At 46.6% G+C, this 21,600-nt stretch overlaps 1 protein-coding gene across 3 annotated transcripts in view; it reads right to left on the reverse strand.

Moving 5' to 3' along the window:
* The window catches only part of ALS2CL (ALS2 C-terminal like), a 103,857-nt gene continuing 82,257 nt past the window's right edge, over window positions 1-21,600 (reverse strand). For all 3 annotated transcript variants that reach the window (XM_067470405.1, XM_067470406.1, XM_067470407.1), the window contains exons 15-26: window positions 20,862-20,939; window positions 19,538-19,665; window positions 18,968-19,141; window positions 17,807-17,891; window positions 17,254-17,411; window positions 14,634-14,696; window positions 12,203-12,376; window positions 9,546-9,588; window positions 8,143-8,204; window positions 7,738-7,887; window positions 6,986-7,082; window positions 1-780 (exon numbers count right to left, since the gene is read on the reverse strand). In XM_067470405.1, coding sequence (XP_067326506.1) covers window positions 712-780; window positions 6,986-7,082; window positions 7,738-7,887; window positions 8,143-8,204; window positions 9,546-9,588; window positions 12,203-12,376; window positions 14,634-14,696; window positions 17,254-17,411; window positions 17,807-17,891; window positions 18,968-19,141; window positions 19,538-19,665; window positions 20,862-20,939 — 1,281 coding nt within the window. In that variant the 3' untranslated portion in view covers window positions 1-711. The remainder of the gene's footprint in view (window positions 781-6,985; window positions 7,083-7,737; window positions 7,888-8,142; window positions 8,205-9,545; window positions 9,589-12,202; window positions 12,377-14,633; window positions 14,697-17,253; window positions 17,412-17,806; window positions 17,892-18,967; window positions 19,142-19,537; window positions 19,666-20,861; window positions 20,940-21,600) is intronic.

Consider the following 21,600-nt stretch of genomic DNA (forward strand, 5'->3'; position numbering starts at 1 on the left):
AGAATGCTTCTGGAACGTGGCCATACAGCCCAGAAAACTCACAACAGACTAGTGATTCTGGCCATGAAAGCCTTTGACAATACAGCTTGCATTGCGTTGGATGACTGTGTTGCCATTGTTCCAGTAAGTCTACCCAAGTTTGGAGTCGGACCAATAGGGTTTAGGCCTGAGATGACAACTTGGGTTACATGAGAAGAAAAATCTTCACCAATATCATCAAAAACTTGACATAATGTAATTAAATCAACTTATCTTCAAGCCATGCTGCAAGTATAATCTAAGGAAATCAAAACAATGGGGGAAGCTAATGGCAAACTGCGGAGAGCAGAATTGGAAATAAAAATGGTATTCTATGCACTGGATTAAAATCAGAGCGACTGCTTCTGGTGTCAGTTGCAGGAAACTACTGCAGAGCTCAAGTTACTCCTCTCCCAAGTATTAAATGGTATGTTCCCTTTTTGGAAAGGAAAAGATGCTTTGGCAAAGCCGTGAGATACAGAAATGGACTACTGCACACAACCGAGTCCCTTTGTGTCCATCCCATCACGTCAATTTCAAAGAAATCGTGGAATTAAAAACCAAGCGAGCTTCCCATAGGAAAGACCAATACAAACAGCAGCAACAAGGCAAGGTCCTTCTTGTTAACGGAAACCTCCAGCTCCGGGGCTGGCGGAATTGAGCGAGGATACGGGCAATTGCAGTGTGACTTCTTCAGGAAGATTGCAAGGCCTCCCAGTTCTGGTGGAGTCTGAATTCCTTCTGGATCAGTTCGTAGCAGGACTGGCGATGGAAAAGCACGAGGAGGAAGAGGAAAGAGTGTACGGTTAAGTAGAGCACCCATGAGAATGCTAAAAACAATATTCAAATAAATAAAACAATTTCAAGATCAATTTAGACCAACTATGAGTGTTTAGTTTGGAGAGGCACCAGCACTCCTTGGCCAAGAAGGTTTGAAATTTTGCAAAACTAAAACTAGCAGGATTTCATCATCAAACTGCACCAAACTGCATTCGCATTATCATTTAGATCAGGCATGGGCAAACTTGGGCCCTCCAGGTGTTTTGGACTTCAACTCCCACCATTCCTAACAGCCAGTAGGCTGGTAGGAATGGTGGGAGTTGGAGTCCAAAACACCTGGAGGGCCAAGGTTTGCCCATGTCTAATATATGTTGAGGGGAAAAGGAAAGGGCCTGAGGCTGCCAAGAGGGAAAAGGAAAGGGACTGAGGCTGTTGAGAGGGAAAAGGAGAGGGACTGAGGCTACTGAGAGGGGAAAGGAAAGGGACTGAGGCTGCCGAGGGGGAAAAGGAAAGGGACTGAGGCTGTTGAGAGGGGAAAGGAAAGGGACTGAGGCTGTTGAGAGGGGAAAGGAAAAGGACTGAGGCTGTTGAGAGGGGAAAGGAAAGGGACTGAGGCTGTTGAGAGGGGAAAGGAAAGGGACTGAGGCTGTTGAGAGGGGAAAGGAAAGGGACTGAGGCTGTTGAGAGGGGAAAGGAAAGGGACTGAGGCTGTTGAGAGGGGAAAGGAAAGGGACTGAGGCTGTTGAGAGAGAAAAGGAAAGGGACTGAGGCTGCAGAGAGGGGAAAGGAAAGGGACTGAGGCTGCAGAGAGGGGAAAGGAAAGGGACTGAGGCTGTTGAGAGGGGAAAGGAAAGGGACTGAGGCTGTTGAGAGGGGAAAGGAAAGGGACTGAGGCTGTTGAGAGGGGAAAGGAAAGGGACTGAGGCTGCCAAGAGGGAAAAGGAAAGGGACTGAGGCTGCAGAGAGGGGAAAGGAAAGGGACTGAGGCTGCCGAGGGGGAAAAGGAAAGGGACTGAGGCTGTTGAGAGGGGAAAGGAAAGGGACTGAGGCTGTTGAGAGGGGAAAGGAAAGGGACTGAGGCTGTTGAGAGGGGAAAGGAAAGGGACTGAGGCTGCCAAGAGGGAAAAGGAAAGGGACTGAGGCTGCAGAGAGGGGAAAGGAAAGGGACTGAGGCTGCCGAGGGGGAAAAGGAAAGGGCCTGAGGCTGCAGAGAGGGGAAAGGAAAGGGACTGAGGCCGTTGAGGGTGAAAGGGAAATGGACTGAGGATGTTGAGGGGGGAAAGGAAAGGGCCTGAAACTGTTGTGAGGGATTTATTTCTCGTGTCAGAGCAACCAGTCCATTATATTACATTTCTAACAGAACAAAGCAAACAAACAGAAAAATACACAATTTGTGAGTTTGGTAGCTTGTTAAGGGGACATGAGCGAAGCCTCCTCGCAGGATTGCAAGACATCCGGGCATCCCCTGGGCAACGTCTTCGTAGACGGCTGATTCTCTCGCCACAGAAGCGACCAGCATGTTGTGAGGGAAAAGGAAAGGGATTGAGGCTGTTGAGAGGGGAAAGGAAAGGGATTGAGGCTGTTGAGAGGGGAAAGGAAAGGGACTGAGGCTGTTGAGAGGGGAAAGGAAAGGGACTGAGGCTGTTGAGAGAGAAAAGGAAAGGGACTGAGGCTGCAGAGAGGGGAAAGGAAAGGGACTGAGGCTGTTGAGAGGGGAAAGGAAAGGGACTGAGGCTGTTGAGAGGGGAAAGGAAAGGGACTGAGGCTGTTGAGAGGGGAAAGGAAAGGGACTGAGGCTGTTGAGAGGGGAAAGGAAAGGGACTGAGGCTGTTGAGAGGGGAAAGGAAAGGGACTGAGGCTGCCAAGAGGGAAAAGGAAAGGGACTGAGGCTGCAGAGAGGGGAAAGGAAAGGGACTGAGGCTGTTGAGAGGGGAAAGGAAAGGGACTGAGGCTGTTGAGAGGGGAAAGGAAAGGGACTGAGGCTGTTGAGAGGGGAAAGGAAAAGGACTGAGGCTGTTGAGAGGGGAAAGGAAAGGGACTGAGGCTGCAGAGAGGGGAAAGGAAAGGGACTGAGGCTGTTGAGAGGGGAAAGGAAAGGGACTGAGGCTGTTGAGAGGGGAAAGGAAAAGGACTGAGGCTGTTGAGAGGGGAAAGGAAAGGGACTGAGGCTGCAGAGAGGGGAAAGGAAAGGGACTGAGGCTGTTGAGAGGGGAAAGGAAAGGGACTGAGGCTGTTGAGAGGGGAAAGGAAAGGGACTGAGGCTGCAGAGAGGGGAAAGGAAAGGGACTGAGGCTGTTGAGAGGGGAAAGGAAAGGGACTGAGGCTGCAGAGAGGGGAAAGGAAAGGGACTGAGGCTGCAGAGAGGGGAAAGGAAAGGGACTGAGGCTGTTGAGAGGGGAAAGGAAAGGGACTGAGACTGTTGAGAGGGGAAAGGAAAAGGACTGAGGCTGTTGAGAGGGGAAAGGAAAGGGACTGAGGCTGCAGAGAGGGGAAAGGAAAGGGACTGAGGCTGTTGAGAGGGGAAAGGAAAGGGACTGAGGCTGTTGAGAGGGGAAAGGAAAGGGACTGAGGCTGTTGAGAGGGGAAAGGAAAGGGACTGAGGCTGCCAAGAGGGAAAAGGAAAGGGACTGAGGCTGCAGAGAGGGGAAAGGAAAGGGACTGAGGCTGCCGAGGGGGAAAAGGAAAGGGACTGAGGCTGTTGAGAGGGGAAAGGAAAGGGACTGAGGCTGTTGAGAGGGGAAAGGAAAGGGACTGAGGCTGTTGAGAGGGGAAAGGAAAGGGACTGAGGCTGCCAAGAGGGAAAAGGAAAGGGACTGAGGCTGCAGAGAGGGGAAAGGAAAGGGACTGAGGCTGCCGAGGGGGAAAAGGAAAGGGACTGAGGCTGCAGAGAGGGGAAAGGAAAGGGACTGAGGCCGTTGAGGGTGAAAGGGAAATGGACTGAGGATGTTGAGGGGGGAAAGGAAAGGGCCTGAAACTGTTGTGAGGGATTTATTTCTCGTGTCAGAGCAACCAGTCCATTATATTACATTTCTAACAGAACAAAGCAAACAAACAGAAAAATACACAATTTGTGAGTTTGGTAGCTTGTTAAGGGGACATGAGAGAAGCCTCCTCGCAGGATTGCAAGACATCCGGGCATCCCCTGGGCAACGTCTTCGTAGACGGCTGATTCTCTCGCCACAGAAGCGACCAGCATGTTGTGAGGGAAAAGGAAAGGGATTGAGGCTGTTGAGAGGGGAAAGGAAAGGGACTGAGGCTGTTGAGAGGGGAAAGGAAAGGGACTGAGGCTGCCAAGAGGGAAAAGGAAAGGGACTGAGGCTGTTGAGAGGGGAAAGGAAAGGGACTGAGGCTGTTGAGAGGGGAAAGGAAAGGGACTGAGGCTGCCAAGAGGGAAAAGGAAAGGGACTGAGGCTGCAGAGAGGGGAAAGGAAAGGGACTGAGGCTGCCAAGAGGGAAAAGGAAAGGGACTGAGGCTGTTGAGAGGGGAAAGGGACTGAGGCTGTTGAGAGGGGAAAGGAAAGGGACTGAGGCTGCAGAGAGGGGAAAGGAAAGGGACTGAGGCTGCAGAGAGGGGAAAGGAAAGGGACTGAGGCTGCCGAGGGGGAAAAGGAAAGGGACTGAGGCTGTTGAGAGGGGAAAGGAAAGGGACTGAGGCTGCCAAGAGGGAAAAGGAAAGGGACTGAGGCTGCAGAGAGGGGAAAGGAAAGGGACTGAGGCTGCCGAGGGGGAAAAGGAAAGGGACTGAGGCTGCAGAGAGGGGAAAGGAAAGGGACTGAGGCCGTTGAGGGTGAAAGGGAAATGGACTGAGGATGTTGAGGGGGGAAAGGAAAGGGACTGAGGCTGCCAAGAGGGAAAAGGAAAGGGACTGAGGCTGTTGAGAGGGGAAAGGAAAGGGACTGAGGCTGTTGAGAGGGGAAAGGAAAGGGACTGAGGCTGTTGAGAGGGAAAAGGAAAGGGACTGAGGCTGCAGAGAGGGGAAAGGAAAGGGACTGAGGCTGCCAAGAGGGAAAAGGAAAGGGACCGAGGCTGTTGAGAGGGGAAAGGAAAGGGACTGAGGCTGTTGAGAGGGGAAAGGAAAGGGACTGAGGCTGTTGAGAGGGAAAAGGAAAGGGACTGAGGCTGCAGAGAGGGGAAAGGAAAGGGACTGAGGCTGCCGAGGGGGAAAAGGAAAGGGACTGAGGCTGCAGAGAGGGGAAAGGAAAGGGACTGAGGCCGTTGAGGGTGAAAGGGAAATGGACTGAGGATGTTGAGGGGGGAAAGGAAAGGGCCTGAAACTGTTGTGAGGGATTTATTTCTCGTGTCAGAGCAACCAGTCCATTATATTACATTTCTAACAGAACAAAGCAAACAAACAGAAAAATACACAATTTGTGAGTTTGGTAGCTTGTTAAGGGGACATGAGAGAAGCCTCCTCGCAGGATTGCAAGACATCCGGGCATCCCCTGGGCAACGTCTTCGTAGACGGCTGATTCTCTCGCCACAGAAGCGACCAGCATGTTGTGAGGGAAAAGGGAAGGGATTGAGGCTGTTGAGAGGGGAAAGGAAAGGGACTGAGGCTGTTGAGAGGGGAAAGGAAAGGGACTGAGGCTGCCAAGAGGGAAAAGGAAAGGGACTGAGGCTGTTGAGAGGGGAAAGGAAAGGGACTGAGGCTGTTGAGAGGGGAAAGGAAAGGGACTGAGGCTGCCAAGAGGGAAAAGGAAAGGGACTGAGGCTGCAGAGAGGGGAAAGGAAAGGGACTGAGGCTGCCAAGAGGGAAAAGGAAAGGGACTGAGGCTGTTGAGAGGGGAAAGGGACTGAGGCTGTTGAGAGGGGAAAGGAAAGGGACTGAGGCTGCAGAGAGGGGAAAGGAAAGGGACTGAGGCTGCAGAGAGGGGAAAGGAAAGGGACTGAGGCTGCCGAGGGGGAAAAGGAAAGGGACTGAGGCTGTTGAGAGGGGAAAGGAAAGGGACTGAGGCTGCCAAGAGGGAAAAGGAAAGGGACTGAGGCTGCAGAGAGGGGAAAGGAAAGGGACTGAGGCTGCCGAGGGGGAAAAGGAAAGGGACTGAGGCTGCAGAGAGGGGAAAGGAAAGGGACTGAGGCCGTTGAGGGTGAAAGGGAAATGGACTGAGGATGTTGAGGGGGGAAAGGAAAGGGACTGAGGCTGCCAAGAGGGAAAAGGAAAGGGACTGAGGCTGTTGAGAGGGGAAAGGAAAGGGACTGAGGCTGTTGAGAGGGGAAAGGAAAGGGACTGAGGCTGTTGAGAGGGAAAAGGAAAGGGACTGAGGCTGCAGAGAGGGGAAAGGAAAGGGACTGAGGCTGCCAAGAGGGAAAAGGAAAGGGACCGAGGCTGTTGAGAGGGGAAAGGAAAGGGACTGAGGCTGTTGAGAGGGGAAAGGAAAGGGACTGAGGCTGTTGAGAGGGAAAAGGAAAGGGACTGAGGCTGCAGAGAGGGGAAAGGAAAGGGACTGAGGCTGCCGAGGGGGAAAAGGAAAGGGACTGAGGCTGCAGAGAGGGGAAAGGAAAGGGACTGAGGCCGTTGAGGGTGAAAGGGAAATGGACTGAGGATGTTGAGGGGGGAAAGGAAAGGGCCTGAAACTGTTGTGAGGGATTTATTTCTCGTGTCAGAGCAACCAGTCCATTATATTACATTTCTAACAGAACAAAGCAAACAAACAGAAAAATACACAATTTGTGAGTTTGGTAGCTTGTTAAGGGGACATGAGAGAAGCCTCCTCGCAGGATTGCAAGACATCCGGGCATCCCCTGGGCAACGTCTTCGTAGACGGCTGATTCTCTCGCCACAGAAGCGACCAGCATGTTGTGAGGGAAAAGGAAAGGGATTGAGGCTGTTGAGAGGGGAAAGGAAAGGGATTGAGGCTGTTGAGAGGGGAAAGGAAAGGGACTGAGGCTGTTGAGAGGGGAAATGAAAGGGACTGAGGCTGTTGAGAGGGGAAAGGAAAGGGACTGAGGCTGCCAAGAGGGAAAAGGAAAGGGACTGAGGCTGCCAAGAGGGAAAAGGAAAGGGACTGAGGCTGCCGAGGGGGAAAAGGAAAGGGACTGAGGCTGTTAGGAATGGTGGGAGTTGAAGTCCAAAACATCTGAAGGGCCCGTTTGCCCATGCCTGATTTAGATGCACTCTCTGAAACGAAACACACAATTTGCCTATTTTCTGATCACAACAATCATCATGCATCTTCTAGCTTCTCACCTCCAGTGCGGTAAGCAGGAAATCATGCTTGCCCCCTTCGTTGGCTGGATCCATCAGATCTCTGATCAAGTGGATCTCTGCTCCTAGATGCTGTATGCTAGAAGGAGAAGACAAGGCCATTTTGTTACGACATAATACTCTTGTGAACCTTAAAGATCAACTACATCGTCCCGCAACTTCCCATATAGTCAGCCTGGAGGACTTAGAAGTTGACCCTAGAATCTCACTAAAGGACCTAAAGGTTCTTAGAGAGGTATTCCCTCAGTTTTTTTCTAGTTGGCCCATGAGGTCTCTTCCAACTCTTTGATTCTATGATTCTATGATTCTCTGACTTGCACCATTGCTGGCTCATCATGCAGATATCATAGCCAAAATCAAGTAGCAAGATGCATAGAATCAACAGAATTTACAAAAGCTTCACAGGGCACTGAACGACTACGCTGGTTCTCAGGGCAAAAGAGGAATCTCAGGGTGTCTTGAAATGGAACTGTATTTAGATATGCTTCCTTTATTTGGTAGATTTAGTGTGCTTGATTCGAACGACTTACTACTGTAGTTGATGCTTAATGTTTCACGTTTCATGCCATCATCTTTAGATGTTGGATCATTGCTAGGTATCGTTTTTGGATACATCAGAACCAGCAACAGTCCTGACTTGGCAACTCTAAACTTATGAAAGTATGGGCCAGGAAGCCAAATCGTTCCTATATCCATCATCCCAAAGAATGCAGAAAGAGAGGCTGGGAGCCTACCTTGCCCGCGTCACGACATACATCAGCATTGGCAAGAGATCGTCCATCGTTAGGCTATATTCTCTCTCCAGAACTCGGTTGGTGGTCTTTTCAATCTCCTCGTACGTCTTTTGGAGAATGTCCAGCTTCTCCCGTGGGTCAACAGTAGTGCTGCAAAGAGAAGGATTGGGGTTTCTGTAAAGCCATGCTTACTTACTTAGGCAATCCATCGTAGTCTGAAGATGATGGTCCTCCAAGCCTTGCATTATCCCAGGGAGTCAATATTTCTCCATCCAGCCAACCTTGGAAAGTAGTTGTACAGGAAAGGAGGCGAAAGCACTATTCCATTTGTGTTCATCTTAACAAAGAAAGGATTAAAAGCAACTGGGAAAGTATTTCCATCTGCTAGAGATACCACAGACTTACATCAATTTCTGTAGACATTCAGTTGCGGAAAGGAAGCACCGGTCTTTGATAAGGGAGCGTCTCTAAAAGGTAAATAAAGCCAACAACAAATGTTAATCCAGTATACACAATTTGACATACACTTTAAAAAGACTGTTCCTAGCTGTTTCCTTCTGCAGTCTTCAAAAATAGCATCAGTGAAAATCTGAAACAGCATTATTTGATTCTAACAATTATGTCGATTATTTTTTCGTGTCAGGAGCGACTTGAGAAACTGCAAGTTGCTTCTGGTGTGAGAGAATTGGCCATCTGTGAGGATATTTCCCAAGGGATGCCCGGATGTTTTACCATCCTGAGAAGCTTTTCTCATGTTCCCACACAGAATCATAGAATCATAGAATCAAAGAGTTGGAAGAGACCTCTTGGGCCATCCAGTCCAACCCCATTCTGCCAAGAAGCAGGAATATTGCATTCAAATCACCCCTGACAGATGGCCATCCAGCCCGTTAAAAGCTTCCAAAGAAGGAGCCTCCACCACACTCCGGGGCAGAGAGTTCCACTGCTGAACGGCTCTCACAGTCAGGAAGTTCTTCAGATGGAATCTCCTCTCTTATAGTTTGAAGTCATTATTTTGCGTCCTAGTCTCCAGGGAAGCAGAAAACAAGCTTGCTCCCTCCTCCCTGTGGCTTCCTCTCACATATTTATACATGGCCATCATATCTCCTCTCAGCCTTCTCTTCTTCAGGCTAAACATGCCCAGCTCCTTAAGCCGCTCCTCATAGGGCTTGTTCTCCAGACCCTTGATCATTTGAGTCGCCCTCCTCTGGACACATTCCAGCTTGTCAATATCTCTCTTGAATTGTGGTGCCCAGAATTGGACACAATATTCCAGGTGTGGTCTAACCTGAGCAGAATAGAGCATGGGGAGCATGACTTCCCTAGATCTAGACACTATGCTCCTATTGATGCAGGCCAAAATCCCATTGGCTTTTTTTGCCACCACATCACATTGTTGGGTCATGTTTAACTTGTTGTCGATAGGGACTCCAAGATCTTTTTCACACCTACTGCTCTCGAGCCAGGCATCGTCCCCCATTCTGTATCTTTGCATTTCGTTTTTCCTGCCAAAGTGGAGTATCTTGCATTTGTCACTGTTGAACTTCATTTTGTTAGTTTTGGCCCATCATTTCTCTAATCTGTCAAGATCGTTTTGAATCCTGCTCCTGTCCTCTGGAGTGTTGGCTATCCCTCCCAATTTGGTGTCATCTGCACATGGGGAGCTGGAGCTGACAGAGGGAGCTCATCCCGCTCCCCAGATTCGAACCGCCGACCTTTTGGTCAGCAGTCCTTCCAGCACAAGAGTTTAACCCATTGTGCCACCATTATGTCAACATGACTCGCAGTAAGAAATGACTGTAACTCACCTGGTTAGTTGTCAGTGTGAGATCTTTCAGGGGCCAAAAGTGTCTGAAACAAAGAAGGAGGAGAGTAAAGTTTTTCCAAAGAAATGGAAAAGAATATATTCACACTTAGGGTGCATTTACACTGTAGAATGAATGCAGTTTGGCACCATATTAAATGCCATGACACAATGCTACACAGTCATGGGAGTTGTAGTTTTACAAGGTCTTATGTCAAAGAGAGTGAGTGTCTTGCCAAACTACAATGTGTCAAAAGTCAGAAATGGCTTGAAGGCACACAACAATATGTCCCCTCTTCGCTGGGCTAAACACACCCAGCTCACTAAAGATTGGGTTTTTAGACCTTTTATTCTCATATTATTATCTATATAAATAAAAATGTAATGTTAGTTTGTGGGATTAACAGAACTCAAAAACCACTGGAGGAATTGACACCAAATTTGGACACAAGACACCTAACAACCCAATGTATGTCCTTCACTCTGAAAAATGATTTTGTCATTTGGGAGTTGTAGTTGCTGGGATTTATAGTTCACCTACAATCAAAGAATATTCTGAACTCCACCAACGATGGAATTGAACCAAACTTGGCACACAGTTCTCCCGTGACCAACAGAAAATACTGGAAGTATTTGGTGGGCAGTGTCCTTTGGATTTGGAGTTGTAGTTCACCTACATCCAGAGATCACTGTGGACTCAAGCAATGATGGATCTGGACCAAACTCTACAAGAATACTCAATATGCCCAAATGTGAACACTGGTGGAATTCGGGGAAAATAGAATTTTGACGTTTGGGAGTTGTAGTTGCTGGGATTTATAGTTCACCTACAATCAAAGAGCATTCTGAACCCCACCAATGATGGAATTGAACCAAACTTGGCACACAGTTCTCCCGTGACCAACAGAAAATACTGGAAGGGTTTGGTGGGCATTGATTGACCTTGAGTTTGGGAATTGTAGTTCACCTGCATCCAGAGATCACTGTGGACTCAAGCAATGATGGATCTGGACCAAACTCTACATGAAGACTCAATATGCCCAAATGTGAACACTGATGGAATTTGGGGAAAATAGAATCTTGACATTTGGGAGTTGTAGTTGCTGGGATTTATAGTTCACCTACAATCACAGAGCATTCTGAATCCCACCAACGATAGAATTGGGCCAAACCTCCCACACAGAACCCCCATGTGGGTCACAGCAACACGTGGCAGAGGGCGGCTAGTAATATAATAATAAAATATGTTATTATATCAGATTGATTATAATTTTAAAAATTTAATTCTGTGACTTGGGTACACAATTTGCGATTCAAATTGTGTGCTTCTAGGGAAGACTGCTAGCTTCCCAGAGCTAGCTTCAGCAGTGGAACTCTCTGCCCCGGAGTGTGGTGGAGGCTCCTTCTTTGGAAGCTTTTAAACAGAGGCTGGATGGCCATCTGTCAGGGGTGATTTGAATGCAATATTCCTGCTTCTTGGCAGAATGGGGTTGGACTGGATGGCCCATGAGGTCTCTTCCAACTCTTTGATTCTATGATTCTATTCTATGATTCTATGACTTGCAAGGAATAGCATGATATATATTGATCATCCAAATTGTAGAAATGTTATAATCTGTGTTTACAAAGCAATTTAGATGCTACTGAATGAGTACTGTCATACCTTCTAAGCTATTGCAAATTGGTCCCAGCATGGCTGAATGGCTTAAGCAATGGTCTCAGATCCTGGATACCTAGGTTTGAATCCCCACTTGGTCATGGAAACCCATTTGGTGACCATGAATCACCAAATGGGTGACTCTCAGTGCTAGAAATTCCCATTATTGGATCCCCTTAGGGCCATCATTAGGTAGAAACGGTTTTAAGGTGCACAACAACCATATACATGTGATATAAGATAGACCAGTGGTTCTCAACCTTTCTAATGCTGCGACCCCTTAATACAGTTCCTCATGTTGTGGTGACCACCAACAATGATATTGTTTTTGTTGCTACTTCACAACTACAATTTTGCTACTGTTATTAATCATAATATAGATTAATGCAGGATGTATTTTCATTCACTGGACCAAATTTGGCACAAATACGTGATATGCCCCGATTTGAATACTGGTGGGGTTGGCAGGGCGTTGATGTTGTCATTTGGGAGTTGAAGTTGCTGGGATTTATAATTTACCTACAATTAAAGAGCATTATGAACTCCAATAATGGAATTGAACCAATCTTGCCACACAGAACTCCCGTGACCAGCAGAAAATACTGGAAGGGCTTGGTGGGCATTGAACTTGAGTTTTGGAGTTGTAGTTCACCTAGATCGAGAGAGCACTGTGGACTCAAACAATGATGGATCTGGACCAAACTTGCCATGAAGACTCAACATGCCCAATGTGTATGAACACTGGTGGAGTTTGGGAAAAATAGACCTTGGCATTTGAGAGTTTTAGTTGCTGGGATTTATAGTTCACCTACAATAAAAGATCATTCTGATCCCTACCAATGATAGAACTGGGCCACATGGAACCCCTATCACCAACAGAAAATATGTTTTTGGATGGTCTTTGGCGACCCCTCTGAAACCCCCTTGTGACCCCCCCCAGGGGTCCCGACCCCCAGGTTGAGAACCACTGAGATAGAGCCATCTGCCTTGCTGAAATAGCATACTTTTGGACATCGAGGAACTCTAGCAGTTTCACATCCGGAAAGAGACTCAGGTCGACAATCCCCTGGCAGTAAAGGTCATCCTCCTTTTCGTGGTAAAGCATGTACAGCATCAGGAGCTCTGGGTAGAAACACGGCAGGATGAGCGGCAGGATCAGGGCCGGTCCATTCAGGTCACTAAATGGGAAGGAAAGCCAAGACAGAGCACCAAATTTATTTTATTTGTCGTGTCAAGGCAACCAGTCCATTGTATTACATTTCTAACAGAACAAAACACAACATTTGCAAGTTTGGTAGTTGATTCAATGTCCTTTGACCAGTATCTAGCCACTTGGAGTGCTTCTGGTGTTGCCGCAAGAAGGTCCTCCATGGTGCATGTGGCAGGGCTCAGGTTGCATTGCAGCAGGTGGTCAGTGGTTTGCTCTTCTCCACACTCGCATGTCGTGGATTCCACTTTGTGGCCCCATTTCTTGAGGTTGGCTCTGCATCTCGTGGTGCCAGAGCGCAGTCTGTTCAGCGTCTTCCAAGCCGCCCAGTCTTCTGTGTGCCTGGGGGGGGGGGGGGGGAGTCTCTCATTTGGTATCAGCCATTGGTTGAGGTTCTGGGTTTGAGCCTGCTACTTTTGGACTCTTGCTTGCTGAGATGTTCCAGCGAGTGTCTCTGTAGATCTTAGAAAACTATGTCTTGATTTAAGTCATTGATGTGCTGACTGATAACCAAACAGGGGATGAGCTGGACATGTCACTGCATTGGTCCTTTCACTATTGGCTGCTACTTCCTGGCGGATGTCAGGTGGTGCAATACCAGCTAAGCAGTGTAATTTCTCCAGTGGTGTGGGGAGCAGACATCCCGTGATAATGTGGCATGTCTCATTAAGAGCCACATCTACTGTTTTAGCATGGTGAGATATGTTCCACACTGGGCATGCATACTCAGCAGCAGAGTAGCATAGCGCAAGGGCAGATGTCCTCACTGTGTCTGGTTGTGATCCCCAGTTTGTGCCAGTCAGCTTTCGTATGATATTGTTTCTAGCACCAAATGAGTTGTACCAATACTATCACACCGAGGCCCCTCTCACACTGAAGGCTACCTCAAACTGAGGCCTCCCTCACACTGAGATGAACTAGCACTAAGGCCTTCTCCTACTTGAAGCTTCTTTAACATTGAGGGTTACTAAGCTATAGACACACCTGCTAATGTTGAACTGCAGCTTTTTCTGAGTCATTGTATCCATTTAATCCCTCCAGTGCTTGACTCACATTTTTGTAATTAAAAATACCTAGTTAAATATTAATATTTCTGACAAGCCCCACTCTCTCAGCCTCAGAGACGGGCAGCAGCAAGTCCTCTCTCAATAAATCTTGCCAAGAACACAATAGAACAGTGGTTCTCAGCCTGGGGTCCTCAGATGGTTTTGGCCTTCAACTCCCAGAAATCCTAACAACTAGTAAACTGGCTGGGATTTCTGGGAGTTGTAGGCGAAAAACATCTGGGGACCCCAGGTTGAGAACCTCTGCTATAGAAGAAGGTTGCCATAAGTTAGACTCAACCTCAACGCAGATAACAACTTGCCCCATCTTTGGGGCACATATCTAAGACCTCCTGAAGAAGGTTGCTATTATGTTCCTTCAAGTCATTTTTTACTTATATTGACTTTAGCAAGAGTTTTTGGAAGAAGAGTTGACCCTTGCCTTCCTCTGAGGCTGGGAGAGTGGGACCCACCCAAGGTTCACCCAATGGGTTTCCATGGCCAAGAGGGGAATTGGATTTTGGTCTACAGAATCATCTCCCAATGCCCAGATCCTCATAGTAGCTCACTACAACACACAGGAGACAAAGGCTCAAATCCCATTTCTGCCAAGAAAATCCACTGCATGTTTCTGGGAAAGTTGCATTCTGCGCTGGCCATGTGTAGACCTTCATCCCTTCTAGAAGCTTCATTTTGAGCAGGATATAGACAAGTTGGTACCGTTCCAGAGAAGGGCAACAAGAATGAAGAAGCATGGAGGGCAACACCCATTAGGAAAGGTTGAAAGACCTGAGGTGGTTCAGCTTGGCAAAAAGAAGACGTGGTTGTCCACTTGAAACATCTCAAGAGTTGACCCAGAAAAGAGTGTGGATGCCAACCCCAAAGTGGCAGGACCACACCTATATGGTTCTAGGTTACAGGAGGACAGATTTTGATTGAACATGAAAATCAGCTTCTTGATGGGGAGAGTGGTGGTGGAGACTTCTTCTCGGGATGTCTCCAAAAAGAGCATGGACAGGTCTCTGCTGGGATACTCTAGTTGGAGATCCTGCATTGAACAGAGATTGGACTCCAAAGGGATTGAGTTATGGGTGGGGGTATTCCAGAGACCCCAAACATGGGGCCAGGGTCACACATCATGATGTCTTGTTCCTGAGCCAATGGATCTACCTCATGTGCCATTACCTCTGCTCCGTGTCTTCAAGTGATGGTTGACCGTTGACCTTCAAAGCCAGATCCCGTAAGCCTCTAAAACATATCAACAGAGAATATTATGCTGAACCTCTGGCCTGCAGAAAATTGCTGTTCACTTTCCCCATGTTCAACCCTTCCCCAATAAGAGGGAACAAGTCTAAGTGACTTTTCCTCTTTTCACTAGTATATACATACCCTCCCAATGATGTCCATGGTCTCAGAAAACCAAGTAGATTACTGAAAGAACCTTGTGAGGAAAGGTGAAAATCACTACCATCCCCGTATCTATGGGGGATACGTTCCAATGAATACTGGAAACCATGGATAATAGTGAACCCTATATGTTGACTATACTTGGGTTGGAAGCATATCATATAATTGCCCTGGAGGACGCAGATCAAGTATGGGCCAACTTCGGCCCTCCAGGCGTATTGGACTTCAACTCCCACAATTCCTAACAGCCTACTAGCTGTTACGAATTGTGGGAGATGAAGTCCAATACGCCTGGAGGGCCGAAGTTGGCCCATACTTGACCTAGAGAGACCCTCAAACACTTCTATTTGTGGACACCTTTAGGTCCATCAGTATAACATATACTTTGTTATGTGTTGGAGTTCAGCCTGTGATTGTGTTTCAGGCTCAGGGTGCTTTGGATGTGGGAAGTGATACCAATGAATTTCAAGATGGCTATGGTTTGGTCAATGATACTGATGCAGAGAAGGACCAGGAGACCCCTGTGCAATGTGTAGTTTCCCATGAGAATGTCCCTGAAGGGTGTGGGGATGATAGTGTACTCCCTGAATTGTTACCAGAAAGTTCCCAGGATTTGGGGCTTGAAAACAACTAGGCACCTGGCCCAGCTGTGAGACTTAATGAGCAAATTGATAAGCGAGAGGAAATTAGTCAAAACAGACAGGCCGAACAGTGCCTTCGGCGTTGTGTCAGGCTTCAACAGAAAAAGATAAGGGGATCTCAAGTAAAACGAAACCACGTCCTGAGTGTGTGGAATAGCTTAATGAGGGGATAAAAAGTTCCAAGTATGGGAAATATAGTCAGATGAAGCATCGTTGGAATCAAGTGTAGTTCCCGTCCTTTGTTTCATGGAAGCTTTGCTTGGAAGACACTTGTCTAAGTATTTCTTGTTCATGGTTTGGATTCTTGGAATGTATGAATGCCTAGTCATGCCTTGGATTAATGTTTCCTGTTTTTCCTGAATTATATTAGTATGGACTTTGCTTTTATGGACTCTGCTGAATTTTACCCTGGACTATTTTTGCTCTTGCTTATCTTCAAACCTAATTGGATTTACCTATTTCTTTAAAGTGCTTTTTTACTTTCTGCTTTTTAATTATCTTTAATAAAAGGATTGTTTTCCAATCCACGGTGTAGTGTTTACAGTCAGAGGGCTTTTCCTGTCCTGGAGTGTAACATTACGCTTTCACTGGAAGCGTACCATGTAGAATCATACTGGAGGACTAGAAAGTCCTGCAAACACTTCCCCTGGTCTCTACGCAGTTCTCCTACCCTTGAACTAGTAGATGCTCAACTGCTTCTCCATAGCAGAATTTGTTATCAACCAAATTATGCAAGACATCAAGTTAATCTTAATGACTGAGATGAAGGGTTAGAAGGCAGGATCATCAAGTTTGCAGACGACACCAAATTGGGAGGGATAGCCAATACTCCAGAGGACAGGAGCAGGATTCAAAACGATCTTGACTGATGAGAGAGATGATGGGCCAAAGCTAACAAAATGAAGTTCAACAGTGACTTAGGCAGAAAAAAACGAAATGCAAAGATACAGAATGGGGGACAATGCCTGGCTCGAGAGCAGTACGTGTGAAAAAGATCTTGGGGTCCTCGTGGACAACAAGTTAAACATGAGCCAACAACGTGATGTGGCGGCAAAAAAAGGCCAATGGGATTTTGGCCTGCATCAATAGGAGCATAGTGTCTAGATCTAGGGAAGTAATGCTACCCCTCTATTCTGCTTTGGTTAGACCACACCTGGAATATTGTGTCCAATTCTGGGCACCACAATTCAAGAGAGACATTGACTCTAAGCTGGAATGTGGCCAGCGGTGGGTGACTAAAATGATCAAGGGTCTGGAGAACAAGCCCTATGAGGAGCAGCTTAAGGAGCTGGGCATGTTTAGCCTGAAGAAGAGAAGGCTGAGAGGAGATATGATAGCCATGTATAAATATGTGAGAAGAAGCCACAGGGAGGAGGGAGCAAGCTTGTTTTCTGCTGTCTTGGAGACTAGGACGCGGAGCAATGGCTTCAAACTATAAGAGAGGAGATTCCATCTGAACATGAGGAAGAACTTCCTGACTGTGAGAGCCGTTCAGCAGTGGAACTCTCTGCCCCGGAGTGTGGTGGAGGCTCCTTCTTTGGAAGCTTTTAAACAGAGGCTGGATGACCATCTGTCAGGGGTGATTTAAATGCAATATTCCTGCTTCTTGGCAGAATGGAGTTGGACTGGATGGCCCAGGAGCTCTCTTCCAACTCCTTGATTCGATGATTCTATGATTCTATGCTACATGATTTAATGATCTCTAAATCTAAGGAATCGGCTGCCTTCAAGAGCATTCCAGCATACAATAAACTTACTGGTAGAATTCCCACACTTCCTTTGCGTAATGCTTGACTTCCTCTTGCGCCATCGCCAGGAGGTGCTTGTTTGCTCCGATCCCGCCATAGGTCGCCTGGAATGCTGAGGTCAGAGCCTTCAGGAGTTTCCCTAAAGGATGCAAAGAAGACTTCAGAGCCTGTGAAGAAGGAGAAAAAAAGGCTTCTTATCATACAAAACAGGGATGGAGAGAGAAAAATCATAACTATTCTTTCCCAGGTTTCTGAAAAATTGGGAAAACCCATTGAGAAAAGTAACAGACCAGCAAGACTTTGACAGAACTCTGGTCTGGCATTCAAATGATTCAAAGTGTTGGAGATGAACTTTTCTGTGAAGAAAGACACTTAAGTATTTACTTTTTTTACATCTTGGGTGTATGTACATAGAGAAATTAGTGCAATTTGACACCACTTTAACAGCCATGGCTCAATGCTAAAGTATCCTGGGATTTGTAGTTTGGTGAGGCACCAGCATTCTTTTCCAGAAAAGCCTAAAGACCTTGAAAACTACAACTCTCACGATTGATCACCATACCTCTTCCAAGTAGCTTTGCAGGGCTTCTGTCTCCTGGTGTTCAAGTAGTTCCTCAAGGAGGTTCTTGGGAGCCTCTTCAGTTTCCCTGCAGAACAACAATGGACAGAATATGACTATCGAGTTTGTATCTACACCTACCATCAGCCCTTCACATTTGCTGGTATTTGGCCCTTATAAAAATGGAAAAACCATAAATTTTAAAAAACTGCTATTTTTTAACATAAGAGAACACCTCTTGAAGAATCTCTCTTCCAACACAATGCCGTGGTCAACCAATGTTGGTCAACTTTGGTGGATTTAATTAAAATGTTTTCTCTAGGAATCTCCTGATTTTGGCTCCAACTGTGCAGAAGATTTTTTCCTAATATTCAAGTCAAGTTTTCCTAATATTCAGGTCAAGCCCTAAACAGTTCCGGCCCAGTTTACCTGTCCGAACTCATCTCGCCCTATGAACCATCTAGGCACATTAGATCGTCTAGAGAGGCCCTGCTCTCGGTCCCGCCCCCTTCGCAGATGCTATTGGCGGGAATGAGAGACAGGGCCTTCTCAGTGGTGGCCCCTTGGCCAAGAGGCCACCACTGAGATGGCCCTGTCTCTCATTCCCGCCAGGAAAAACAGGAACAGCTTGAAACTTGAATACATGAATTCCAAGAACATAGGCCCCAAGAAACTGAATGCAGTGTTGCTCTCACAAAGATTGTACCAGAATGAACCACTTTTAAAAAGTCAGAATTCCTCCCATGATATCATGTCTCCTGCACCTGCCTTCCCCCTCCTTATCTCTAATTCTGTCTTAATTGCATGCCCTGACATCTTGGTTCAAATCACCTTGAACTCAACAAACATTTGTCTCCCCCATTTTTCTCAGCCTGCACTTCTGGCAAGTTCCCATGGGAACAGATATCGCCATTCCCTTGGGAACATCTCTGTAAGGGCCACTTCCAATCTCCTCTACGCCCTCTGAGTCTCTCCCAGCATCCCCTTCCTCCTTATCCAAATACTCAGAATTTGACCAGGGTACAACACTAGCTAGCTTATTCAATGTTCAGAAATTCTAGGAGCGGAAGTCCAACACAACATTTGAGACCATTGCTCTAAACAGTTCCAAAAATCATGTTCATTGATTCACATTCAGATTCATGGTGCATCTCAAACCCTTACCTGTCACAGTAGAGGTACTCCTGGGACTTGCGCAGCTCCTTGCTGGTCTGGATGTGGAAGCCCATGAAGGACTCCTCCGTTTCTCCTTGACCACCAGAAGAGACGAACTCCAGAAATTGGCTGAAGAGACCTTCCCACCTTTGCTCCACTGGGAATTCTCGCTGACCAAGCTGTCTGGACAAAGAGAGAGTTTCCCTTCCTCAGGTTAGGCCTCTATGGGGCTGTGTTTCCCATGCATCTTTCACAAACAAGCAAGAGGATGAGGATTGGAGGACCACACACATTAAGATGTACCTGCTTAAGCAAAGTTTTCTCATGAACCTATGTTTGCTGAATTTCTTTTTCTACCACTCCTTGAAGGAGAGAAAAAAGGATATATTGAAGATCTCCAGTTCATAGGTCAGCATAACTCAAAACCAATTTGATAAAGTCCACCAACAACAACAGCTTGAGTGAGAAGCTACCCATTTGAAGGCACATCCCTTCCCCAAAAGCCATTGTACAGTTGTCTAATCTTTTTTTCTTTGGAAAGAAGCATTAGATATGAAGCAAAGAATGCCTTCTACTTACATTTTGGTTATTGTATCATCTGGCTCTTCTCCGGAGGTGTTGAGGATTCCTTCGGTATGGAGTCCTTGGCTGGACTTGTTGGTGAAGGTCCCTTCCAGAGTGAAGCCGTTGGGGAAGGTCAGTTTGCCCTAAAAGCATCCACACAACATAGATAACTCAACCTGCTCCATTTGCTTTCAGGCATCCACATTGTTTTCAATCTTAACCTCTTTCTGTCCATACTCTTGAGAAATTTGTGAGACTTGTCAAAGTTTAATGAAAGAAAATTTAAATGAAATGTCACTCACTTTCTGCCCAGTTCAATAAATACAGCCAACATTGTTCTTTTCTGCACAAAAAAACCAACACTTTTCTGCCAAGAATTTGCTGAACTGCAGACATTCTCATTCCCTCTCCTTGTGGGAGTTTCCAACACACGTGATACCCATTTTTCATCTATCTTTGTAAGCTGCTTATCATTTCCATCCCTATTTAGAAGCAACAAAAAGCACCCCAGGTGTTGTAACTCAGAGTAAGCTTCACCTTGCTTCCAAACACCACCACACAAGAGCCGTAGTTTTACAGTTTATTGAGGAAAAAATCCAAGTCAAAATAAAGAATAAGCATTGCAAAGTTCCAAAGATTAAGGTTAAATGCAGAATATAGTTCCAAAGATCTTCAGGTAAAAGCAGGAGACACAATCCTATTGGCAAAGTTCAAACCAGAGTCCCAGGTACAAGCAATGAAACAATTGCCCCATGAATCACAATGCAAGGAATCTCAAGCGTACTGCTTTCCAGGCTAAGATTATTCTATGAAGCTTTCAGGCTAATAAGCTACGTTGAACTGACACTTTCCCTTGGTTTGCAAGTAGCCTAAATACCTTTCTAACATGAAAACATTACATGAAATCATTGCGATGACCTTTCACCGAGCTGGCCTCTCGTCTGCCGGCCAGGCGAGAACTCCGCCTGACCCGGAGATCAAGACGAGCTTGCTGGGTCAGGTTACTGTCAAGGCTTTCAGTACTTTCAGTATCAACATGGGAAGGAGGCAAATGCCTCCCCACCTGTTCGCTATCTCCTTCGTTAAAATTCCTTTCTCTTGGGAACCACTGTGTTGATATTGACTGTGCACTGTCTGACTCTGCATTGTCTGTGCTGTCTGTAGGAGCCGTAGGCCCAGAGACCTGAGGCACAGAAAAAGAGCCAGGAATCTGAATCCCATCATCCTCATCATCACAGAACATCTCAACTACAACACCAGGCCTGAATACATTTTGACAAACTCCATCTTAGAATCCTAAATTCACCAAGAGCACTGGATGTACCAAAGCTTCGCTCACCTTTCCAACAAACATCAGGTCTCTGGTGAAGTTTCCTTCATAGATGGAGTCATCTTCAAGGAGAAGAATACCGGATCCCTAGAAGGGGCAGCAAAGGGAATTAATAAACTCTCTCTTCAGCTCATTCTGCTTTTCACAAAATTTCAGAAAGACTTAGGGCTGAATGCTAAAAAAGAAGAAGCAGTGTTGTTATTGTTAATGGCCAGAAGTCAACATCAATGGATGGCAAAATGGGAGACCTCTAAGTCACCAACTGCTCAACAACCCTACTCAAGACTTGCAAGCTCAGAACAATCTTGCTTTCCTTGATAGAGTCTATCCATCCATAATATTTTTAAATAATTTTGTGTATTAAGCACAAAGTCCCCTTGTGGAGAGAAGGGTGGGACAGAAATGTATGTAATAAATAAATCTATATAAATAAAAAATGTAATGTTCGTTTGTGGGATTGACATAACTCAAAAACCAAAGGATGAACTGACACCAAATGTGGACACAAGACACCTATCAGGCCAACGAGTGACCATCACTCATAAAAACATGCCACATTATCACGGGGTGTCTGCGCCCTACACCACTGGAGAAATTACACTGCTTAGCTGGTATTGCACCACCTGACATCCGCTGGGAAGGAGCAGCCAATAGTGAAAGGACCAAGGCAGAGACATCTCCAGCTCATCCCTTGTTTGGGTATCAGCCAGCACGTCAACAACTTAAATCAAGAAATAGTTTTCTAAGA

This window comes from Anolis sagrei, chromosome 6, assembly GCF_037176765.1.
Source record: "Anolis sagrei isolate rAnoSag1 chromosome 6, rAnoSag1.mat, whole genome shotgun sequence".
Taxonomy (NCBI): domain Eukaryota; kingdom Metazoa; phylum Chordata; class Lepidosauria; order Squamata; family Dactyloidae; genus Anolis; species Anolis sagrei.